Source organism: Bactrocera neohumeralis, chromosome 2 (genome assembly GCF_024586455.1).
Source record: "Bactrocera neohumeralis isolate Rockhampton chromosome 2, APGP_CSIRO_Bneo_wtdbg2-racon-allhic-juicebox.fasta_v2, whole genome shotgun sequence".
NCBI classification, from domain to species: Eukaryota; Metazoa; Arthropoda; class Insecta; order Diptera; family Tephritidae; genus Bactrocera; species Bactrocera neohumeralis.
This window is the reverse complement of record NC_065919.1, coordinates 15,924,147-15,948,930: the sequence shown is the minus strand read 5'-3', so window position 1 is coordinate 15,948,930 and position 24,784 is coordinate 15,924,147. Positions and strand designations below refer to the sequence as shown.

The 24,784-nt window shown below is 36.5% G+C and overlaps 1 protein-coding gene across 1 annotated transcript; it reads left to right on the top strand.

Annotated features, from left to right (window-relative positions):
• The first annotated feature begins 1,245 nt into the window (after positions 1 to 1,245).
• LOC126761012 (bumetanide-sensitive sodium-(potassium)-chloride cotransporter) lies at positions 1,246 to 24,777 on the top strand. Its single transcript, XM_050476877.1, has 12 exons — positions 1,246 to 2,004; positions 13,670 to 13,763; positions 20,833 to 21,217; positions 21,288 to 21,521; positions 21,594 to 21,910; positions 22,193 to 22,579; positions 22,653 to 23,000; positions 23,069 to 23,310; positions 23,410 to 23,831; positions 23,899 to 24,010; positions 24,090 to 24,363; positions 24,420 to 24,777. The coding sequence occupies exons 1-12, from the start codon at positions 1,712 to 1,714 to the stop codon at positions 24,534 to 24,536; spliced, it is 3,225 nt and encodes a 1,074-aa protein (XP_050332834.1). The 5' UTR covers positions 1,246 to 1,711; the 3' UTR covers positions 24,537 to 24,777.
• The last annotated feature ends 7 nt before the right edge of the window (positions 24,778 to 24,784 follow it).

Genomic DNA, 24,784 nt, shown 5'->3' with positions numbered 1-24,784 from the left:
ATGGACGCTTGTGACCGATTATTTGACCAAAAATCACATTTTAATCATTAACCACTCCCTATATTCAACTGATATGGCACCGTGTGACTTCTTCCTTTTCGGAAAAATGCATTTGCCCATGAAAGGAAAGCGTTATGCAGACGTAGAGGCCATTCAAAAGGCTTGCACCGGCATACTGGCGGCCATACCGACCAACGAGCTAAAACACTCGTTCGACATGCTTTTGGACCGTGCAAAAAGCTGAATTGAAGCAGAAGGAGACTATTTTGAATAAAATAAATTGCCGAAAAAACCATTTGTTCTGTTTTTTTTTTAAGTCCTATTTACTTTGGAACGCACCTTGTATATACAAATACCTTATAGGATCTCCGACCTTGCCTTTTGCGTGTAACAAACTTCGTTAAAAGCTTAATATAGCCTGCTCATGGTATAATTACGGGAAATAGAGCACACCCTAATGGATCTGCGTTAAACATATAGAAGCGCTGCAGTAATTACATGCAAATCGTCGACAGATAAATAAATAGCAAAGTAATTGGAATTTCGCCGAACATTTACTTTGATCATAAAAAGATTTTTATTTATTTTATCTATGTCTACAAATGAGCTTCACTCCAAAACTTTTCGCAAAACATGGCTTAAACAACCGCTAGTACGAAGATATTTATAGATAAGGCAAACATACACACATATACATACTTATAGAGTGCCTGGCAATTAACATTTGTTTGAGATTTGATTTGAATCCCAATCATTGGGCTAATTTAAATGAGCGCCTGCGCACATTACAAGTAGAAAGTAAATTTGAACAATATTCAACACATACGCACACATGCAAACCGCAGCGCAAACAGGCCAATATCCCTGAGTGATCGCACACTACCAGCTGACTGTCAGCTGATACCACTACACATGCATATACCTAAGCAGCAGTAAACGCGTATATACGAAATTTATATATATATATGTATGTACGTTCGTATATGTGCTTTGGGCGACTCTCGCGAAGTAGCTGCACTCCCCAAAGCAATAATAACGCTTGACTCTAGCACTTCGTGAAATTTTTTTTTTTAATTTAACTTTTATTGTTTCTCTGCTCGCTCGCATTCTGCTGTCGTTGGCATTGTTGTTGCAGCCAGCGTACGATGGCGCTTGCGGTCACTCGTCGTGTTATTCAACTCATTCGCTGTTCTCTGTTATTATACTTCGATTCACATCGATTGAGATAAAAGAAACTGTAATTAATAATTTTCAGTTATTTGCCGCTGATATACCGAAAAGTTCGCAACGAAATCGTGCAGTCGTGAGTAGCCAGTTCACAACGCCGCAATACGTACTCAACAGGCGAAGAAAAGTGTAACGAAAGCGTCAAGCCGGAAACGGAAAGCTAACCGTAAAACTTGAAAAAACGCACACGAAAATAAGTGAGCGATAAAATGAGTATGTTCTAATTTATGCATTAATTAATACTAGCAACGTGACCAAACGATAAATAACTAAAATAAATCACTAAAATAAATAATTAGTGAGCAAGGATTTCATGTTGAGAAATTATATTTAAAGTGCATTAAAAAAGAAAAACGTTGTTTAAATTGAAAAAAAAACACACGAAATTACTATTTTAATATTTTGTTACCCATAAATGTATATGTTTGACGAGTGCTGCTAAAAAAATATTAGAATATTAAGTATTTGAAATAACACAAGAAAAATGGCTGATCACACACCAAACGGCAATGCCGAAGATCAAGTTGGCCTCACTATACCCACCATATCGGCGAGTTTATCTAGCACAACCCCAACCCAACAGTATAATGGACATCCGCCAAATGCAAATCATAGTGCGCCCAATGCGCTGGCCGATCCCAATCACCTGAGCACCGACGGTGGCAATCCTGCAAGCCGTAAAAACTCCCGCCTCTCGCTGCGCGGCTTCGGACACTTTCTACGCAAGAATTCGAGGCAGGAGGATGAACGCAAATTCAGTTTGGCGCAGCTAACAACGTAAGTAAAAATACATATGTCCAAACTTTTTGTGTCATTTTTGAATTTACAAACCATTTTTTTTGCTTTGTAAAGTGGTAGCTAAAGATTGACAAAAACACGATTTAAAAGAAATCAAGTGTTTATGCACGAACTATTTTTTTGCGCTATAGTAGAACTGTAAAAGTGTAGAATTATTTTCTAATCAGGCTTTTTGCTCAATTTGAAGCAATTACTACACTTTGTCAGCCCAATTACGAGAAACCGTTAATTTATTTGCTAAAAAATAATTTTTTTTGAGATAGCGTAGACTAGAACATATATGTATATATGTATATATATGTATATATATATATATATATATATATATGTATATATATATATCTGTTAAATGTAACATAAAATATGAATTTCAAATGTGAATGAGAAAAAGTAAGAAGACAATGAAGTGAGATGTAGACTGAAGTCATGCAATGTATTACTATTTATTAATATGTATACATTTTATTACAATTTAAGTTCTCTCAACACAAATTTACGGACCTTAAATTTATTTACATTTCCCATTGTTTGATTTTGGAGTTAAGTGTTTGATTTGAAAATGTGTAAAATTACAAGGTGCGTTCGAAGATAAACAGGACTTTAAAAAAAAAAACAGAACAAATGGTTTTTTCGGCAATTTATTTTATTCAAAATAGTTTCCTTCTGCTTCAATTCAGCTTTTTGCACGGTCCAAAAGCATGTCGAACGAGTGTTTTAGCTAGTTGGCCGGTATGGCCGCCAGTATGCCGGTGCAAGCCTTTTGAATGGCCTCTACGTCTGCATAACGCTTTTCTTTCATGGGCAAATGCATTTTTCCGAAAAGGAAGAAGTCACACGGTGCCATATCAGGTGAATATAGGGAGTGGTTAATGATTAAAATGTGATTTTTGGTCAAATAATCGGTCACAAGCGTCCATCGATGAGAGCAATTTCTGGTCGTCAGTCAATTTGTGCGGAACAAACCGTGCACACACCTTTCGTAAGCCCAAATGTTCGGTCAAAATGCGATAAATCGATGTTTTGGAGATGTTCAATTCCATTTCCATGAATTTCAATAATGATTTCGGCTGATTTTTGATGAATTCACGCACAGTTTCGATGGAATATCCGGTGATCACGGATTTGGATTGGCCCACATGTTGATCGTCATTTATGTCCTCACGACCACTTCGAAAACGTTGAAACCACTCGTGCACTCTGTTACGGGATAGCAATCATCGCCATAAACTTGTTTCATCAATTGGAACGTTTCGGTAAAAGTTTTGCCAATTTTAAAACAAAATTTAATGTTGGCTCTTTATTCGAAGCTCATTTTCGCACCGATAACACAAACATACTGACACTTAAAACGCAATAACTTCACTTCCAATCAATGAAATGTCATGAAATTCTCACTGGACAATCGATAAAGATAGCAGATTCTAATTGCTATTATTAATTATTCTTGGCGTATAGATAGCGCCACCAGGGGGCGCTAGATTCAAAAAGTCCTGTTTACTTTTGTATGTAAAATTAAACTTTATTTCACTGCATCATTGTCTATTGTTCACTAATCGGCACTTATTACATTTTAGAATTTAATTAATTAAACTTAAAGGTTATAAGCGAAATATTAAATTAAAAAAAAAAAAAATTTAAGAAAAATGTGTAAAATTTTTTTTAAAAAATACTTCCAGATTTCAATTTGCTTAGGCATAATTATATTGACTCAATTGCATCAATATTCTAGTTTAAATTGGTACATTATTAGCGAAACTTTGTGAACACCAGCGCACAGCTTTATAAGACTCTATAAGTAAATAAATTTGAGTGTTCTCGTCAGATTCCGTTTTCTCATATATAACCCTTAGATATGCATTGTACATAAGTAAAATAAAAACGGACTACGAAAATATTATTACAGGCTGCTTAGCAACCTTCGAACTAAAAAAAAAGAAGAAATCCTGAAATGTTATATCGTATTAACAAATTTGACCCGTGCTGACAAAAAATGTTTGCATTTTAATACAAATCTTTATTATCGACCACTTTTGAGCCAATACAAGCATGCCAAAGTTTAATACAATCTTCCACACACTTGTTATCAGCCTGGCCTGAAATGGCCTTCAGTGCCTTCAACGAATTTTGTTTTGTTTTTGGTTTTGTCTCATTTTTGGAGCGCAATTTGCTAGATTGTTACAGTTTCGACATCATATTAAGCAAACCACATCTTGTCAACTGTAATGGTTCTCTACTCGACGTCGTTTATACAAAAATTTCAACACTTAGGTTAGGTTAATCTGGTAGGCCAATAAGACACGCATAGACCAGATTGGTCCTTTGCGAAGATTCAACTCTTAGTCTAGCATTGACACGTTTCATACCCGAAACATTAACTAAAATGTGTCGAGGCGATCCATAAGATACATACATATGTTAAAATCCTTTGCTACTTCTTCAAGGCTAACCCTACCAAAATGAGTTGAAGCAATCCATGCTATTTCTTTGAAGTTAACACGACGTTTTTCCAGCTATGTTTCTGGATGACAGCTCATCGATTGCAAATGGAAGTGCAGAAAAGGTTTTCTAAAGTTGATTCCGACGTTACAGTTTGTAGAACTTTGAAAAAAGCTGGATTGATAGTGGAGTAGCCCGTAAGAAACCCTATATTTCGGAAGTGAGTAGGCAGAGACGGACGGATTTCACGAATGAATACATACATATGTTTCAAAGCCCCCATAGTTTTGGGATAGTGTTATTTTTACGAACGAGAGCAAGTTTTGCATCTTCGGGATAAAAGGGAAGAAATTGATATGGAGGAGGTTTATGAAAAAGAAAATATAGTGCCAAGTGTAAAACATGGTAGAAGCGGTGTTATGGTTTGGGTCTGTATGACAGCCAACAGTATGGGAAAACTCACATTTATTGACTCCATAATGGAATAGAGATTATATATACAAAATTTGAAAGGTAATCTTCTGCAAAGTGCCCAGCAATTGGGTTTGAAACAGAGTTTTTGGTTTCAGCAAGAAAACGATCCGAAACATAATGCACAAACTGTGAAGCTCTGACTTATGTATAATATAAAAAAAAGAGTTGCGAACGCCTCCTTAATCTCCGGATCTAAACCAAGCTATGTTTCTTAAACTGCTTTAGAATCCAAAAACACGACATAACATCAAAAAGTATGCTCACAGGATATTATAATCGAGGAATGTGCGAAAAGGGAAACTTGTACCCAGACGTCTTATAGAAGTACTCAAAAGAAAAGGATATTCCACTAGATATTAATCAATCGTATGATATTATTTTCAATAATATTTATCTGTACGCAGACTTATGCTGGCAAGTGTATGTAAATACATGTGTATATACAAAATTGCTTTGATACTCGTTCAATCGTTGCACATAAACAAAATTTGCATTCAGAAATGTAATTCACCAATGATTCACCAAAATATTATTTTGAGATTTGCCAAATATATCACTGAATTTCGTTCATTAAATATTTATTTTCACTCACCAGGCCAAAAGAGCTTGCGAAATGAAAATTTAAGATTTCATTTTCATCGCACTTTTGTAATAATCGAAAATATCCCGCATATTGTAAATATGTATGTATGCACACGCGTATCTATATAAATATATTTGTCTGCAAGCCGATGAAAAATTAATTTTTCCAGCAATTGAAATGAAATCAGCCGAAACACTCGAATAAATCGCAAAAAGGAAAAAGGGAAGAAGAGTGTTTTCAAAAATAGAAAAACTGATAATTCGGTAAAAGAAATTGAAAACTTATACCAACGTTTTCTCTAATTCGTATTCAATGGGCAAGAATAACTTTCAAGGCACCTATTTCCTCAAAGAGGTTATATCCACTTGCAAGTAAAAAAAAAGCGGGTTTCTTTGTAATTTTTTAGAGACATTTTTTTAATTAATATGTAAAAAATGTGAACTTAATTCATTTCAATTAATTTTGAAAATATTTGAATTCTCTTGTTTCCGTAGCCGATCCTCAGGAGGAATTCGAAAAAAGGTGTTTGATAGTCAGGAATATTTGTCTGCTTAAGTTTTTCTATAAACCAAAAACCAAAAAAAAAATCAATTATTAATGGATATGAATGCTGGCAATGATTGAAGGAATAGTCAAAATTCTGATTTTAACAAAATGGCCCAAAAACAAAAGAAAACATTAACATCGGTTGCGCCGAAGCTATAACATCTTCACAAATACAAAAGCTCCTTGCAAGAATTTTATTCCAATCGTTCAGTTTGTATGGCAGTTATTTATATGCTATAGTAATAGGATCTGGACATTTTTGAGGTGATTGCATTATTGCTTTAGACAATAACCTATGCCAAATTTCGTAAGAAGGTCATGCGACAATTTCAGGTCGTTTGCTCCAGCCGCTTTGAAATTTCCTTCCCGATTCTAAAACAGCATTTCTAAAAAAAAATGTGTTTAAAGATTGGCATCCAATTACACCAAATTCATTATTTTTATAAATACGCTCATAACTGAGTAACCGAAACTGCCTGATCAACTTCAAATTGTCCCAGAAAATTCTGAGACATATAGTACATACATAGCAAGGCTCTTAAAATTATTCGAACAATGTCCTATCCGGTTAGTCGATTAGTCGAATACCAAAAGCTCTAATACATATGTATATATGAACATTCGATATACATATGTATGTATATACAAAACAAAAGATTTTTTTTTTTTAATTCACAAGTGGTTAATACCCCTTAAACTACAGTTATGTATATGAATGTATAGTTACTTTGGTAAAGATAAAGGCAAAAAAAGGAAATGTGTGGCAACTAAGCTGCTAAAAAGCTTCGAGGAAATTGTATCTGAGCTTAGCCACTCTCAGACTTACAAAAACTAATTCTAATATACACACAAGAAGTACCTACATATACATATGTATACATATAGTATAGCTATTTGATACTCTTCATGGAGATTTGTCAATATATTTATCTCTAAGTGGAAAGTATTTGAAGCCTTAACATGTGTGTGCAATTTATTTGAGTACTTATTATGAAAAACACAATTTAAATAATCACAGTGTTTGTCAAGAATACAAATTCAAAGAATTTCCTTATCTATTCACTCTCGTTTACCGTTTTATAATTTACGAAGGTGCATTTTTTACGTTAAGTAACCCATTTGTAGTTTTTGCTTTAAAAAAGCACAGAAATATATCAAAATAAGCAAAGCTTACATTGCTTTGAAAAGTGTTGAAGCGTCAAAATAAAATTTGTTGAAGTATCAACTACAACAAATAAATATGAGGCAGAGTCAAGTCGCTCATATTGTTGCTGAAACATCTCCTATGCTTAACGGTAGCCATATTGTCATTCTACTTTTATTTAATTCTTCACAATTGGTCATTTGGTAGTTCATTCAATAATATCAAGCAAAACAGTTTGGAATACATCTTAAAAGCCCATGAATGCATATTGTTTATCCAACTAAATATATTTTTATTTATTTTTTTTTTTTTTTGAGTGAAATATTTCACTCTACAAATTTGATTTTATAATTAGCGCGCCTTTTGCTGTGTCGGTGTGTAAATTTGTATGTTTACTTTCAACCCAATTCCAAATGAAAAATATATTTAATGAGGGCGATCAGCTCGATTATTTGATTTATACCAATTGAATTCAGGTCGGTGAGCTTATTTCAAACACACTGCAGGGAAATGAAATGAAATGAAATGAAATTAGCAAAATATCGTTATAACATTCGCACTCTTGTATGCCCCAAAAATTATTTTTTCCAAAATCTATAGATACAAGTATGTATGTATGTTTATATATGCATATGTTTGTAAATATTTAAGCACGCGGAATATAATTTATAATAATGAGGGCAAACAGGCATATTTTAGCCAACATTTGGAATTGTATATTTAAGGCACACGAGTATACACTTAAGATCAAATATGACCCGAACAGATTCGTATACACTCAAGATCAAATATGACCCGAACAGATTCATATAAACTGCGCACTCGAACTTTATAAAAAGCTTTCTTCCTGGATGGGTTCGACTTTTTTATGCTCGTGTTAAATTTGATCTCCATATGTCAATTCGTATGTGGTTGGTAGTTGTTTGTTTACGACTCTGCACTGATATAAATCACATTATTATAAAATTCGGCGTGTTTCGCAAAAAAAAATCATTGATTAATGAGTTTTACATGGGTTTCCTCGGGTAACAAAAGCCTTGGCACGATTACGCCGCGATTTTATGGTACCGATGGATAGAGGAGGTCCTCAGGATTAAAAAATATACACACATATACCGTCCTCAGACGCATAGTTTTCGAGATATTTCACTTCAAAGTTCCACAATTTTACATGCAATTCACTCTTATTTTGTTTTGTTGTTGTTATTCTTTACATGTCATGACAAATACCGCCGCAAGAATCGTAATATTGCCAAAGCCTTTATAAACAATTTTTTTCTTTAATAATGATTTAAATATCTTATTCGAATTTTTTATTGTTACAAACATACACTATTAACAAAGAAATTCTGAAATTTTTGGAGAAAAATATATTAAGTTCGGCCATTGCGACGGTATTTTTGGTTAGACTTATCCTGCCCGCGTTGGCAATATAACTCCTTTCAGTGAAAATTTCTGGACATTTTTTTCAAATAGTTGTAATCGAAATAAAATCCTTCGACCCAGTCTTTAAGAATTGTAACTCAAAGACCTGTGTAAAATTTCATGAAGATCGGTTGAGTAGTTCTCGAGAAATCTTGTCAATCAACTTCGAACAGAAAAAAACGCGTTTAAAGATTGCGTACTTAGCCTAGCTAGCCTCAAGCGCATAAGTTCTCAAGGCTGTATCTCCGAAACTATTACTTGGATCAACTTGAAAATGTATGACAATATTCTAGATGTGCTATAGAATTTAATAAGACAATAAAAAATCGACTTTTTGAAACCCCTAAGCCCATGTAACCCCTAAGACCTCGAAGTGCTAAGAACAAAAAAGCTTTGCTGCTTAAAGACGGCCTGATAATATACACTGTTTTTTTGAGAAAAATTTATTATTAGCAAGCTTTTTAGAAGTGTACACCATATACGAGTATATATTTTATTATTATTAAATACAAAGTGCTGATTACTGACAGCCCTTGGTCTGTAAGTTCTAAGATTGAATTATTTTCTTTCATTTCCATTGCAATTAGAAAAAAAGAATTTTTCTCTCATCGTCGAAACTCAAATCATATATTGTATTAATTACAAAGTTTCTTCACCAGCTGTTAAAGAAAAAAATTATGAAAATAAACTGTTCTTTAGCGCACTACTTACGCACACATACATTCGCCTTGGGTGTGGAATACCTTAAAAAGGGCGAAAATTAATGACATACGTTACTAGTCGGGGATTTTGGACGCTGTAAAATCACGATTTTTTTCGAGACAAAGTTTGTTTGAAAGCTAAGTCTCTTGGTATTAAAACAAAAAGTTGTTCATCCCTACTTATACATTTACATACATGCATACATACAAGTATATATGTACATATGTACATATAAACTCAAAGAGAGCAAGTTCGTTGCCCTACAATTACAAAGAGTAATAAAATCCAATAAAGCAGAAAGAATATTATTTTGCCCTTTTTTACAATTAGCCCAGATTTTTTAATTAATTTCATTCTGTTAAAATACATACATACATATGTACGCATGTATCGAAGGCAATATACATAGTAAATTTAGCGTTTGGATTGTCTGCATTTTGATTATTTAACGATATATAGCGAGTAACGGTGTATTTTAAAATTTTAAACAAGAAAAGAAAAGTCTTTCTTAAATCAACCAATCAATTTTAAGTTTTAAATGCATGATACTTCCTGTCAAAATATACCATAGATAACATAGTGACTCAACATGTGCGGTATGGAGCAGCGGATATAGCGACATTAATCACTTGATTTGTGGTAACTAGAGAACGTCAAAGCGAGTAAACAACTGACTTAAATTGGATTGAAGTATAATAGCAGCCAGTTACTTCATTTCAATGAGGCATCCATATACTCTCTTCTATTGATTTCAGCTGCATAATTTTGTTGTTGCTTTCACGTGCAATTTCTTTTTCCAGAGAATAGAACGGCAAAATACCTACAGCACTGAGAAAAAGCAAGTCATAAGGACGGAGGAATATGCAAGCAAAATCAATAGTGTCTTCTTAAGGGCAAGTTAGTTATGTTCACCTAACGGCTATATGTATCACCTACAACTAAACGAGATAGATATATGTATATACATAGATATATATACAAATGATCAGGATGACGTGAAAAGTTAAATCCGGGTGAAATACCCACGCCGTTGTCTGCTTTCTCCAGGCTGGACAAGGAAGCACAGAAAACTGGCTGTCCGAAATCCCTTCAGTCATGCATTTCTTTTAGCTAACAACTGTTGACAGTCATGCAACTTAAAAGATAAGATATCTACCATTTAACACAACCAACAATGTTTTCGAAATCATTGCTCTTTTAACAAGGCATGATACTTCCAGACTGAAAATTGAAAAGTAAAGTCCCAAATTTGGTGAAGAAAACCAAACTTATAAGTCGCTCATTAATTCCCGTCCTGATTTATGGTAATAGAGGTGGATGCAAGAACTTGATGAGTCGACGTTAAATTTTTCAGTTTAATGGCATTCACGCGATACATTTATATATGTTACAGTGAATAAATCGCATTCGATGGAACGATATACTCTGTCGTTCCGACGACATTGAATACATAGTTCAACCTAATTAAAAGACAGCGGCTACAACTGGCTAAATCAAATGTTATGGACGATGATTAGTTATGCCGAACACCTAACTCTGTATATCCTCTGAAAGTTTTCGACGCAGACTAGTTCGTATATAGCAGACGGACGAGGGAGACCTGGACTAAAATGTTGGAAGGACCAAGAGGAGAAGGACCTGCATCTAAAATCGACCAGCAGTAAAATAAGATAAATTTATGACTGGCGCTCATTTATATATAATCGCGTAATTATAATTTACAGAAGGAAGAAAAGATATTTCTACAAATGATCAGGATGACGTGAAAAGTTAAAATCCGGGTGATTGTCTGCCTGTCCGTCCATCCGTCCGTGCAAGCTACAACTTGATTAAAAAATAAGATATCTACTTGGTACGCGAATTGCTTAGTACAAAAAAATTACGAGTTCGTGGATGGGAATAATCGGATTACTGCCACGCCCACAAAATGCTATTAACCCAAAATGTATAAAGTATCATAAATAAGCGCTAAATTTATGTAATGCGAAACTTGATTTGGTGCAAAGATCGCAGTAGCAAGGGGCAACTGTGGGCTAAAAAGCAGGCGTGGCCCTGCCCTCTAATAAGTTTAATGTACATACGAGTACATATATCCTAAACCGATAAAGTTCCAACAACCAAATATTATAAGAACTTCTACCGATATATAACAGTACTATTAAAAACTACTAGAAGCACAATAAATCAATAACCAAATACTCCTGAGACATTAAACTTTACCGCCGAGATGATATGAGAGGTGAAAGGTGTCCAATATGAAAATTGGACGATGAGCATGGCACCGCCCATTTTTTAGGGAAATCTTATTTCTCGGTGTTAGAGCTAGCTTCATATCGGGGCGCGAGAGTCTAGATGACTAACCAGGCATGGTGCCTGCTTTATTTATATCGAGTTAGCTGACAGACAGCTTCCCGTGAGCTCATCTCATGACTTTTAAAGCACATCACATCGGAGCGCAAGAGTCACCTAAGCACTGGCCAGGCACGGTGCCTGTTTTATTTATAGCTGGCGGCCAGCTTCCTGTCAGCTCACCTCGTGACTTTTAAAGCACATCACATCGAGGCACCAGCGTCCCCTAAGGGCTAGCCAGGCACGGTGCCTGCTTTATTTATGTACATAGAGCCAGCTGGCAATTCATCACGTGACTTTTAAAGCACATCACATCGAGACAACAGCGTCCCCTAAGTGCTAGCCAGGCACGGTGCCTGCTTTATTTATATATAGCCAGCCGGCAGCCAGCTTCCCGTGAGCTCATCTCATGACTTTGAAAGCACATCACCTAAGCACTGGCCAGGCACGGTGCCTGCTTTATTTATATAAAGCTAGCAGGCAGCGAGATTCGCGTGAGCTCACCTCGTGACTTTTAAAACACATCACATCGGAGCGCGACAGTCACCGAAGCCCTGGCCAAGCACAGTGCCTGTTTTGCTGTCAGCTGACCTCGTGACTTTTAAAGCACATCACATCGGAGCGCGAGCGTCACCCAAGCACTAGCCAGGCAGAGTGCCTGCTTTATTTATATAGAGCCAGCTGGCAGCCAGCTTCCTGGCAGCTCATCTCGTGACTTTTAAAGCACATCACATCGAGGCGCGAGAGTCACTTAAGCACTATGCCACCTTACGACCAAAATTGTTCAAATCCAACAAAAACTGTTCAAGCCCCTAGGTACCGAATGTTTGGACCCCAGTACCTATAGTTGACTTTTGATGAAAAATGTCGGTCAATGTGTAAGATATATAATTTTAATTTAGGGATAATCCTTCTCTGACAATGATATGTCTGTGTATCCTAAATGGGCTGAATCGGGCCGATACTTCCCTTAGCCTTACTGGTCAAGGAAAAACGATATAATAGATACCCCTCATATTGAAAAAAATTGGGTATTGAATATAATATGGATCTATATTGGTTATATCTGACAAATATAGTCTTTATATTGGGAGATAGAGAGATTTTGCCCGTTATACAACACTTATTATAAAGTCAACTGGGCATGATTGTGTTCCAATTAAACTTTGTTAAGAATGTACAATATGTAAAGCAGGTAACAACTTCGCTGCAAATCGATCAAATGTGTAATGTGTAAGAATGAAATTTAATCCAAAAGTTATCACTAACATACCGATTGTCTAACGTTATTTGGGTGCTGAACAAGCCTAGTTCGTAGATTATGACAACAATGTAAAATGTTGTCAATGACTTTGGCAGAGATAACTCAAGTAGTATAGTTAAATTAATTAGCAGGCGAGGCCACAACACAATTCTCATACATTTTAAAGCACACGTGACTATTGTGTGATTAGGTTCATTTGCAGCACACCTGCCAATGAACATAAATGTGTGTTTTACGGCGGTAGTCGGACAGATGATGCTTGTCGGCTACTTATATGAACACGATTACCTTACGCTGGTCACCAAGTGCGCTCTAACTGCAAACTCAGTCGAGATGGGAAAAGTTATTACTGCCTTATGTGTCTGCATAATTTTTCCCAAAATAATTTTATCATTCTGCAGATAGGCTAGGGTTGTCAGAAACCAATTAATGTAAATCGGCGGCACTTAATTTATCATAACCGGTTTCTAGCTATATATTTCATCAGAATTGAATCTTGGCAGGAACATTCAGCAAGCGCTGGAGAGCACTCAACTGTTTTCAAGACTCTCAAACACGTTTATAAGGTTGTACACCTTTTTATATAATTATTATCACACTAATATAACACTTTCTTTCCAAAATATCATTTTAAAACTGTAAATTGAATACCAAATGCTATAAGTCTCTATAGCCGCTGCTTTGTCAATACTAATAAATTCACATTAATCGCATTTTACAGGGAAGCATTACCGAGATTAGATAATTACAGAATATCAAAGCGAAACATGAAGCGGCCATCGATTGGCGAATTGCATGGCGAGCTGCAAGAGCAGGTAAGTCAATAACAAACAAACGTCACCGACAAATATATTTAAATATAATAAAAGAGCCAACAACAACTACGCATAATATTTTAGATTTTAGAGGGACATGACTCAAGCTTAACGGTTGAAAGAACGGGCGAGGAGTTACATGATTTTTCAAATAAAAAAGAACAGAAGATATGAATGTAAAAATTATGTTGAACCTGTAAACCTAACCTAGATAGTATATACATACTATATATAAATGATCAGCGTGTCTAGCTGAGTTGATCTTGCAGTGCCCGTTTGTATACACGCTTACTAGTCCCTCAATTTTTAAGACACATTCTCCTCTTCCCGAAAAACTGGTTTTTCGGAACCGTCTATATCGGTAGAATATACATATGTAGCTGTCATATGATCAAAATCCAGTCATTGCATGAACAGATTTTTGTATTTGACAAAATAACTAACATAAGGCAACACTATAAACTTCGAACAAACTATTTAGATTCAGATTTTTTCAAGTAATGAGTATGCGATATTTGAATATGTACTCATTTTTGCGCCCTACTGTACGTATATGCATGGTAAATATCAATATTCAAGTGGCAGGCACTCAAACATTCTGAACCGATGATCTAATTCCCTAATATACTAGCAGAAGCCTGGGAAAATGAAAAAAAGAGAGGAAGTCATAGTAGTTAAAAACAGTAGAAATGAGAGCTGAATGGCAAACATTGAAAAGAGAATAATATATAAGCGATCTGTGGTCGAGGAAAAGGAAAAGGAAAGCGGGGATGCGTGGTTGAAATTTAAAGGGTTAAAAACGGTTACCGGTAAAACCACGGGGTCTATAGAAAAAAGTTATATTCCAATCTTGTAGGTAAGGAGAAGATTTTGTATACAAACTTTTTCATATAACCTCAAATTTCACGTAAAAGATTCAAACAACCAAGTTTTTGGATTTTTTATTTTTATCTTGAACACACAATTTTTTCCTTCCACGAAATTTGATGTGAACTTACGTTCTTGTGTCCCAAACAATATTTATATAGTAATTTTTATTTCTCCTTATATTGACAGAATATCAAGCAATACGCTAATTTTCAATCAGAAATTCTTACGTCAAAATATCAGATTTTTTATAAAGTCAATAGGCTTTATATTCGTTAAAATATCTACTTTCTGATGGTATAAAAATTACTGTGATTAATTTTAGTAGAAAGTGCAAAAGGAGGCCCAACAAAAAATTATTTTGTAAAATGAGAAGTAGAATTACATACACCTCCGATTTTTAACTAATTTTTATTAATCCAATGAGCATGAGCTGAGCGTATGGGCAACATCTCCTTCACTTACCAAAACAACATTGAAAATAGCAGTTCATCGTTTTATTTTTCAAATGTAAAATCAAGCTTTATTTAGTTGTTGCCTCTTACCAGTTTGAGTTATGCTTGGTATTCGAAATTTGAATATTTTCCACAGTGGAAAATTTTGTAAGTATTTATGTACGATATACTAAAACTCTATGCCGACGTAAATAATGACAAGAACTTCAGATTTACCGATAACACCTCGCAACTAACCGTGATGGAAAGATAACTCAATTAGCGTTTACTCATGACAAGCCTTTCAATATCATAAATATTCGTCTATATTTCTTATCAGCCTCAAAGCGTTACACATAAGGTTATTTTAAACGAGTAATGATGAATGGAAGCGTAAGTAATAGGTTATAAGACGCTGTAAATACAGGCCTCTGCTGATCATGTACGTATGTCGCTCTAAATCATATACCGCTGTGATCCCAGTAATATTAAGACGAAAATTGTGTTCGCGAATCAATACCTAACTCTCCCAATTTCTAAGCGGCATAAACGCTTTGATGATGAATATTGAACATTTCAGCTATTTCGTGTTGCATGGAATATTAGAGAGTATTGTAACTCTGTCTGCCAGTTGTTTTCTCTATTTTTTACTTTCCAAAGTTTTGATGAATCGTGCCGTGATATTTTCTTAATTTCCTCTAAATAAATACATACATATGTATGTATTTTTGCAAGCAACTTTTTGTACGAGTACTTGCTTTTAATTATTTATTTTGTTTCATAAAATTGCTTCTGATAGTATCAGTAACAGTATTAGCACCGCGACTTATTGTTACCGTTGAAATATTGTCACATTGAAGTAGATCTTCAATGTCGTTTATTCCATTTTTTTATGTATGTATATATGTATATTATAAGTATTTGTCAAATCTATTGATTTAGAGTGTAAAAAAAATTATTTCATTCTGATTTTTTTTCCACTCCACATGCGTCCGTTTATTGCTATCTTTCTGGTTATATCTGGTTCTGTCAGTCATTTAACATATTGATGGCATGTTCGATATTCATATAGCTGCCACCGACCAACAGCACTCGAGTTTTTATTTGATTTTTTTTTTCATGCACCTACGTCTGCCGTGCTTTGTTTTGTTGTTATTGACTGGGTAGTTGCGTGTTGCACTGGCCAAATGCCGTATAGAACTGGCAACTTTTTCGATAGTTTAGAGATTTTCATTCATTTATTAAAAGAAAATATTTAAAGGAATCAACGAATTATTGAGTTTTCCGCTAGAGACATTATTGTAAAACTTTTTTGGTTTCTCGGCAAAAAACTGCGACAAGTAATTTTCACAGGCTTCTCTTGAAGCCAACTTTACTCTATTAAGAGAGTTCTGCATTGACGGAAACAAATGGTAGTCCGATGGTGCAAGGTCAAGGCTATATGGTGGTTGCCTCAAAACTTCCCAACCAAGCTCTCTCAGTCCACAAAGATGTGTGTGGTCTAGTGTTGTTCTGATGGAAGACGAAGCCCTTTTTGTTGATCAGTTCTGGCTTTTTTTGTTTTTTTCGATTGCTTGCTTCAATCTCATCAGTTGTTGACAGTAAAATGTAGAATCAATCACCAGGCTGGAGCAGTTCATAGTGAATGAGTCCTTTCCAATCCCACCAAACACTCAGCATAATCCTTCGAGGCGTCAATCCTGGCTTCTGTTGAGCTTCACCACGCACTTTATTCTCGTATTTAATCCACTTTTCGTCTCCTGTTACCTTTGGCTTCAGAAATGGTTCGATTTCATTTCGTTTCGGCAAAGAATCGTAGATGTTAATTCGGTCCATAAAATTTTTCGCAAACAATTCATGTAGTACCCAAACATCGAGCTTCTTTTTGTTGACATCTTTTTTTAAATGGTTCAAAACCGTTTGATGCTGAATGTTAAGTTCCTTAGCGATGTCATGGCTACTTAAGTCAATATTTTCCATAATTTCATCGACTTTTTCAACGATAGGTCGACCAGAACGAGGTGCATCTTTAATATCGAAATTTCCAGAACGGAAGCGAGCGAACCATTGTTGTGCTACAAGAACTGATACAGCATCGTCTCCGTAAACTTCACAAATTTCATGACATTATTTCCTTGTTTATACAAAAATTTCAAAATATAGCGAATTTCTTCATTATTTTCACTCATTTTTGAACAGCTGTAACATTTTTTTAGCTTCTCCGAATTAAATTTTTTTTGTTAAGCTTAAAATCTCACCTTTCCAACACCTTATGGTATGACACAATGTGATTGGTAGCACTGTAGATACATATGTATACGACTGCAACAACAACTATTGACAAAATACGAAACGATTTTTTCGACTACTTAATATATCGTTTGCTAGATTTTGTAGAGAATTGATTGCTCTATAGGAAGTATCTTACGAAGTTTTCTTAACCAGGACTCGATTTTGATCGACCAATTTATATGACAGCTATATCCGACGTGTGTAAATTTTCAATTCTAAATCTCAAAACAAGGATTTATGTACATATATATGTACAGGCAGACAACCGACACACGACTAAATCGTCTTAACTTCTCATGGATTTTCCATTGATATTGAAGTGGTTAATAAATATGTGCTGACACCACATATGTATATAATTTACACATACAAACATATGTACGTACATAGCAGAAGACTTTTAAACTCCCACAATTAGTTTCTTAATAAGTGATGCGATCATTTAAAGCGCAATTTAGCGCACCAAAATTAAAATTTACACAATACACAAAGCTACTCACATATGTATGTATATCCAGACGCGTATAAACAAAAGCACATAAGTGCCCAAAAATGCGAAAATATGCGCAACAATTGGCAATTCATTGCCCGACTACTTATTTCCTTTAGCCGAGCGATTATTAGCACCACGTTGCGAATTAGCGTATGTAGTTATGATCATTATCACCAAGGCGTACAACAAAAAATAGCTAAATGAGTATGCGAATTGTTACGTCCAGTATGTGTATGTGTATATGCGTGTGTGCGTGTATGCATCTATTACCAGATGATCTAACAATGCTAATCAAAATTCATTAACTTTGCGTTAATTAATTTAAATTTGCTTCAATTCCGCTGTGACGAATTGTTTATAATGTTAACGAGTAAATTGACAACTTTTTTTTTGGAAAAATCTATTCTACTTGTATATATGCATATACAAGTATATACGTATGTGTGTATAATATAAGTTTACAATTATTATAAGCACATACACATACTCAACTTTAGTTGAAATTGAGATGCAATAAAACCTTTACTCATAAACATGTAGTATGTGCGATTCATATCAACATAACAGTTCACGTACTATTTTCCAGTGGTGTACATGACGTATGAGTAACATTTGTAAATCAAAACGTAATTGTTTAATTGTTGCCGTAGATTTCAATGCAATATAAATCATCAATGACTTTTCTTAGTCTGAAAATTGTTAAAGCAAAAACTTAAGCATAATATTCTCTGAATTCTGCACCTCTGCTACTTCAGCTACTTTTTACTACTATAATCGACATTATACATACATATATATGTACATGCAAATTAAAATGTCTTACTATTTTTTGCCCACAATAGTATAAATACATAGGTACTTATACATACATATATGCATACATATGTATATGCGCTTGTAAATATGTAATAGCAGCTATTTTAATTTAAATATACCGCAAGGCAATAAACAATTTGTAAACATAAACATTTAAAATAGCGAATGAGAGTGATTGAAGACAAGCAAATATATTGATTTCATCCAAAAAAGTCCAATTTGGCGTTTCACTTACAATTAATTGAACAATTTAAATCCTCTTAGCACTGCGATTTAAATTATTGTTCTGCTTTGCTTTAACACTTGCCAACAAAACGTTTGCCGTAAGAATTAGAGTAGTCAGCAACCGTTGAACTTAAAAGCTCGTTATTGGAATTGAATAGCACGAAGAGCTCAGCATTTTAAGCGTGTACTTTTAATGATGATGTGGAACTTTCATCATCGTCGCACTTCTAGCACTAGCACTGTAGTTTGGAGATAATAACTAGACGCATGAATGAAACTCTTGTACGTAGAATATGCAGAAAGAGCCTTCGTCCCACAACACGAAACGAAAAATATTAAAAGTCCACACTTCATTATATAATTCCACCTTCAGGGTCTACTATGTTCAGCATGGAAGAATTAGTAGCCTTAAAAATCTTCTCAAATGCTTTCTTTTGCACGAAAATTTTAGTCTTCCCCAAAGGGCTAATGGTGGTGCGCCTTAAGCGATTAATAATACGAAAGCGTATTGCACGATATTGACGTCGGACATTGGAATCGATGGCACGGAACCTCACACTTTCCCCCACCGAATCCACAGCGACCATTTTTACTAACTGGACGAAGGAGTATAGACTTGAACTTAATATTGCAGTCGATGGCGTGAAAATTCCGACGGTAAATAACCCTAAGATTTTAGGTGTAACCTTTGATAGGCTATGCTCCATCACTCCCCATACGACCGCGATTATTATCAAGGTACAGAGCCGCAACAAGATCCACAAGTCGCTAACCGGCAGCACTTGGGGAAAAGACAAAGAAACGTTGTTGGCAACATACAAGGCAATCGACCGGCCGGTCCTCAACTACGCAACACCTACATATATGGTCGGCTGGATGCAGTGGTACGCAGATGAGGAAACTCCAGACCTACCAGAATACTGCACACCGGACCACGACGGGATGCCTTTTGATATCTCCTATCGCGAACACATACACAGAGAGACGCGTATGCTCCCGGTTAAGGAGCATAATGAACTCCTCTGCAAGTAGTTCCTGCTGAGATGTTTTCGTAGAAATCATCCTTGCAGCCATCTGCTTGGAGCGGAACCGCCTCCTAGGAACATCAAAAGGTTCTTCCTTGACTACGTCGACGACGTCGTACAGTACGCCGACCAGACTTCGGACGCAACTGACTTTCGACAGGTACTGACCGCTATTCATAGTGGAGCCAATAACACCTTCACCGACTCTCTTCCCGTGAATGGCGTTCTTGGAGTCAAACCACCACCCATCGCAGTCGAAGAGCTCGAGTTGCCGCGAGAAACGCTAATGATCCTAGCGCAGCTTCGTTCTGGATACTGTAGCAGGTTAAACTCCTACCTATCCAGAATTGACCCAGACATATGTACCTAATGTATGTCCTGCATGCAACGAGTCTCCGCATGACACTGACCACCTCTTTGCATGCCCTAGCAACTCCACTCATCTAACACCCTTTGGTCCGACCCCGTCGAAACAGCACGTTTCCTGGGCCTCCCGTTAGATGACGTCGATGACAACACAGATAACCCTTACCATCCTAACGGGGACTGATAACCGTTAAAACAACAACAACGAAAGCGATTTTTTAGCATACGACCATCCAACCAATGTAAGACAATGAATTGTTCGCAATCGCAAAAAGTATTTTTGTTGACTGTCACTCTCGTTGAACAGGCAGGATTAGGAATTACATAACCTGTACCTGCTGTAATCTCTACATATATAATTGGTGCACTTTCACCGAGTTGTAGTGGTTTCTGATTCTGACTAACATTCAAAAGATTTTCTACTGTTTGTGCCGTTCATTTTTAGGCAAGTGACAGGAAACCCCGGAGCCTATTTCTTTTTCTATGTAAAGCTATATACATATGTACATGCATATACTTAAATGCACATAAATTTTATTTTTCACTCACAGAGCATCCAGATGCCAGAGCCGCCGCCCGAAAGCAATAGTCACATGATCAAATTAGGTTGGATTAATGGCGTCGTCATACCATGCTTACTCAATATTTGGGGTGTCATGTTGTTCCTGCGTCTCAGCTGGGTAGTCGCCGAGTCCGGTATAATGCAATCACTAATCATTATAGCCATTTCGGCGGTGGTTTGTGTGATCACCACACTCTCATTATCCGCAATCAGCACCAATGGTGAGGTGAAGGGTGGTGGTGTCTATTTTATCATTTCACGCTCACTGGGTCCAGAGTTTGGTGCATCGGTTGGTGTTGTCTTTGCATTCGCGAATGCCGTCGCTGCTTCCATGAACACTATTGGCTTCTGTGATTCATTAAACGACTTATTGAGTAAGTGTTAAAAAGTTGGAACTATTTTTAGTATATATGGATTATTATTATTGCTTTTCTTTTTAAACAGAAAGTCATGGCCTCAAGATTATCGATGGAGGCATAAATGATGTTCGCATCGTTGGCGTGTGTACGATAGTGGTGTTGATTCTTATTTGCTGCATAGGCATGGAGTGGGAGTCGAAGGCTCAAAACTTCTTGATCGTCACCATAGTTCTGGCTATTTTCAATTTTCTTATTGGCGCTGCACTCGGGCCGCGTGGCGATCAAGAAGCAATCGCAAAAGGCTTTGTTGGCTTCTCTTGTAAGTTATTGTAATTCAGCTCGAGTCGAGTCAGACAGTCAACGAATGATCAATTGATTTACTACTTTTCAGGGAGTAATTTCAAGGAAAACTTTGGCGGTGACTATCGCTATTCAGAGGGTGTCAATCAGGATTTCTTCAGTGTATTTTCCATTTACTTCCCCAGTGTGACCGGCATACAAGCGGGTGCGAATATTTGCGGCGACTTAAAGGATCCAGGTGCAGCCATACCTAAGGGCACATTTTGGGCCCTGATGATTTCAATGGCATCATATGCGCTCTTCGTTTTGTTCGCGGGCGGTGCAGCGGCACGAGATGCCTCCGGTAATGTAACCGATTTGATTAATGGCACATTAATCAGTTCAGAATTGGCGTGCAAAGAGGACTTGGTAAGCATCTAAGGGTATGCAAAGTAATTTTTTGGCAATTTAAAGAATTTTTAAAATAAATCAGTTAAAAAGTTTGCTCTATTGATATCGATATGGTAATGAAATATTTGATATAGTATAGTTTTATGGCATAGAATTAAAAGAAAACAATACCAAATTAACGATCCGGACTAACGAAGATCTAATTCATTCCTTTCTGATTGCCGAGAGATCCGCGGTAGTCAGAACTACCTGCATTGACATTCTTACTCATTCACATATTAACCACATGCTTTCTTACAGTCCTGCGAATATGGGCTGCACAACTCATACTCTGTTATGCAACTGATGTCTATTTGGGGTCCGCTTATCTACGCCGGCTGCTTCGCTGCGACTTTGAGTACAGCGTTAACTAACATACTTTCCGTGCCGCGCCTTGTACAAGCCTTGGGAATAGATCGCATTTACCCCGGTTTGATTTTCTTTTCCAAACCTTATGGCAAACATGGGGAGCCTTACCGTGGCTACGTGCTTACCTTCTTCATATCGGCAGGATTCTTACTAATCGGCCAGCTGAACGTAATAGCACCACTTATTTCAAATTTTTATTTGGCTTCTTACGCCTTAATTAACTTCTGCACATTCCATGCATCATTTGTAAAACCACTCGGCTGGCGACCAACATTCAAAGTGAGTATCGATATATAGCGTAGTGTGTTCACTCTAACCGATTTAACGATTACTTTGCATTGCTATATTTCAGTACTACAATACATGGCTAAGCTTATTTGGATTTATACTTTGCATCGCGATTATGTTCCTAATCGATTGGAAGTCTTCTCTCATCACGTTAGTCATTATATTTGCTCTCTACCTAATCGTTATGTATCGCAAGCCAGAAGCCAACTGGGGCTCCTCAACGCAAGAGCAACAATATAAGGCCACATTAACCGCCGTTCATCGCCTGCAAAACGTCTCCGATCACGTGAAAAACTACCATCCACAAATACTGGTGCTCTCTGGCGATCCCAGCAGTCGCCCACCGCTAATTGATTTCGGCAACATGCTCACCAGACACAATTCCCTAATGTTTATCGGCAATGTTGTCCCGGTAAGTCTATTGGCGGCACGTTTCCGACACAATCGAGAATCTCTTGTAACGTTTAGCTTTTCTCCTAGATGAGTATGAGCTATAAAACCCGTTTGAGTGTCATAAAAGATGGTCAGAAATATTTGGATGCGCGCAAAATTAAGTCTTTCTATAATGTCATCGATGGCCTGTCCATGGAAGAAGGCGTTAATGCGCTAATTAAAACGACTGGCTTTGGCAAGTTAACACCGAACATCGTCTTGATGGGCTACAAAACCGATTGGGTGCAATGTCGTCGACAGTGTGTGGAAAGCTACTTCAATATTTTATAGTGAGTATCATTGGATTAAAAAGTATGTGTGTGTGGATTTGTATGTGCGTATGTGCTTCATGTAAAGACATTGCTTCATCATCATATTTGTCCTTTCAGCAATACATTTTCGCAGCGCATGGGCGTGGTTATACTGCGTCTACCGAATGGTTTGGAATTTTCCGAATTGAACCCCGAAATACCGATAAATGGCCGGCATATGCATAATGCTAATGAACTGGGCTACACGAATGCCTTGATGCCGCGCGCAAATGCCGCTTCGGAATTGCTGCATGTGGACTCTAATTTAAATCTGGCTGGCGTTGACAGCACCAATTCCTCATTCACAGTGTCCAATGTGCCATCTGTGCCCAATATGACGACAAGTACACGCAAATATACAGTAAGTCAAGGTGACGGTATAAAGTACTTAACGAAAGGTGGTTCCGAAGTACCGAAAGATGTGCTCGACGCTGTGACGGTATTCCTGCGCAAACAGCCCAAGGGTACCATAGACGTTTTCTGGCTTTACGATGATGGCGGTAAGCATAGATACGCTGTAAAAAATTTGCTTTGCTAATACGCAATAAATTTGCCAATTATTGGTAGGTCTGACCATGTTGCTGCCTTATATACTCTCGCTACGTTCAAATTATCAAAATTGTAAGTTACGAGTATTTGCATTGAGTCACGGCAAGGACGAGGTAATGGAGGAGAAGAAGTAAGTAACAACAAGTGCCGTCACAAAAGTCAACGCATATGTATTATTATCATTCTAAATGTACTCATGTCTTCTGCAGCATGACCAATCTACTCAAGAAATTCCGCATCAAATTTTCCGAGCTAATAATGCTTAAGGGCCTGTCCACAAAACCGCGCATGGACACGCTGGTTAAGCACAGACAGCTCATACAAAGTTATTGTCACAACTCCGTCAATGAAATGCGTCATCTTGAAGAAGAGCTGCACACGTTAGAAGAGAAAACTCACCGTCAGCTGCGCATACACGAATTAGTTGTTGAGCACTCGTCAAAGGCGACACTCGTCGTTATGTCGCTGCCTATGCCGCGAAGGGTGCGTATTTGCAAATACACAAAAAACACATTTTAATTTCTGATTTTTATTCACAGGAAGCGATATCAGCTGCGTTATATATGTCATGGCTGGAGATGCTTACCACCGATATTAATTGTCCTGTAGTGTTGGCGCGTGGCAATCAAACGCCTGTTTTGACATTCTATTCGTAGTTTTGAGTACAAACACACAAGGCCTTTTATGTATAAACGATTAAAACAAAAACAACCAACGCACTTATTAAAACATACATACATACATGTGTAAGTATGTATGTATGTATGGACATTGCGGAGTATATTAAATTTTTGCTTGTAGTATTATTAGTTTGTAATTTGATAAGCTCAGCCAATGAAAAAATATTAATGGAATATTGAAAATAAAAAATGTTGCTATTTTACATCAACAAGGAAATACCAAA

Bases quoted from the DNA above. Each gene is read 5' to 3' on its own strand.
- LOC126761012 (XM_050476877.1), top strand. From the start codon at position 1,712: ATGGCTGATCACACACCAAACGGCAATGCCGAAGATCAAGTTGGCCTC. The intron at 23,001-23,068 runs GTAAGTCTATTG...CTTTTCTCCTAG, and splicing joins TTATCGGCAATGTTGTCCCG to ATGAGTATGAGCTATAAAAC. The intron at 23,311-23,409 runs GTGAGTATCATT...TTGTCCTTTCAG, and splicing joins AGCTACTTCAATATTTTATA to CAATACATTTTCGCAGCGCA.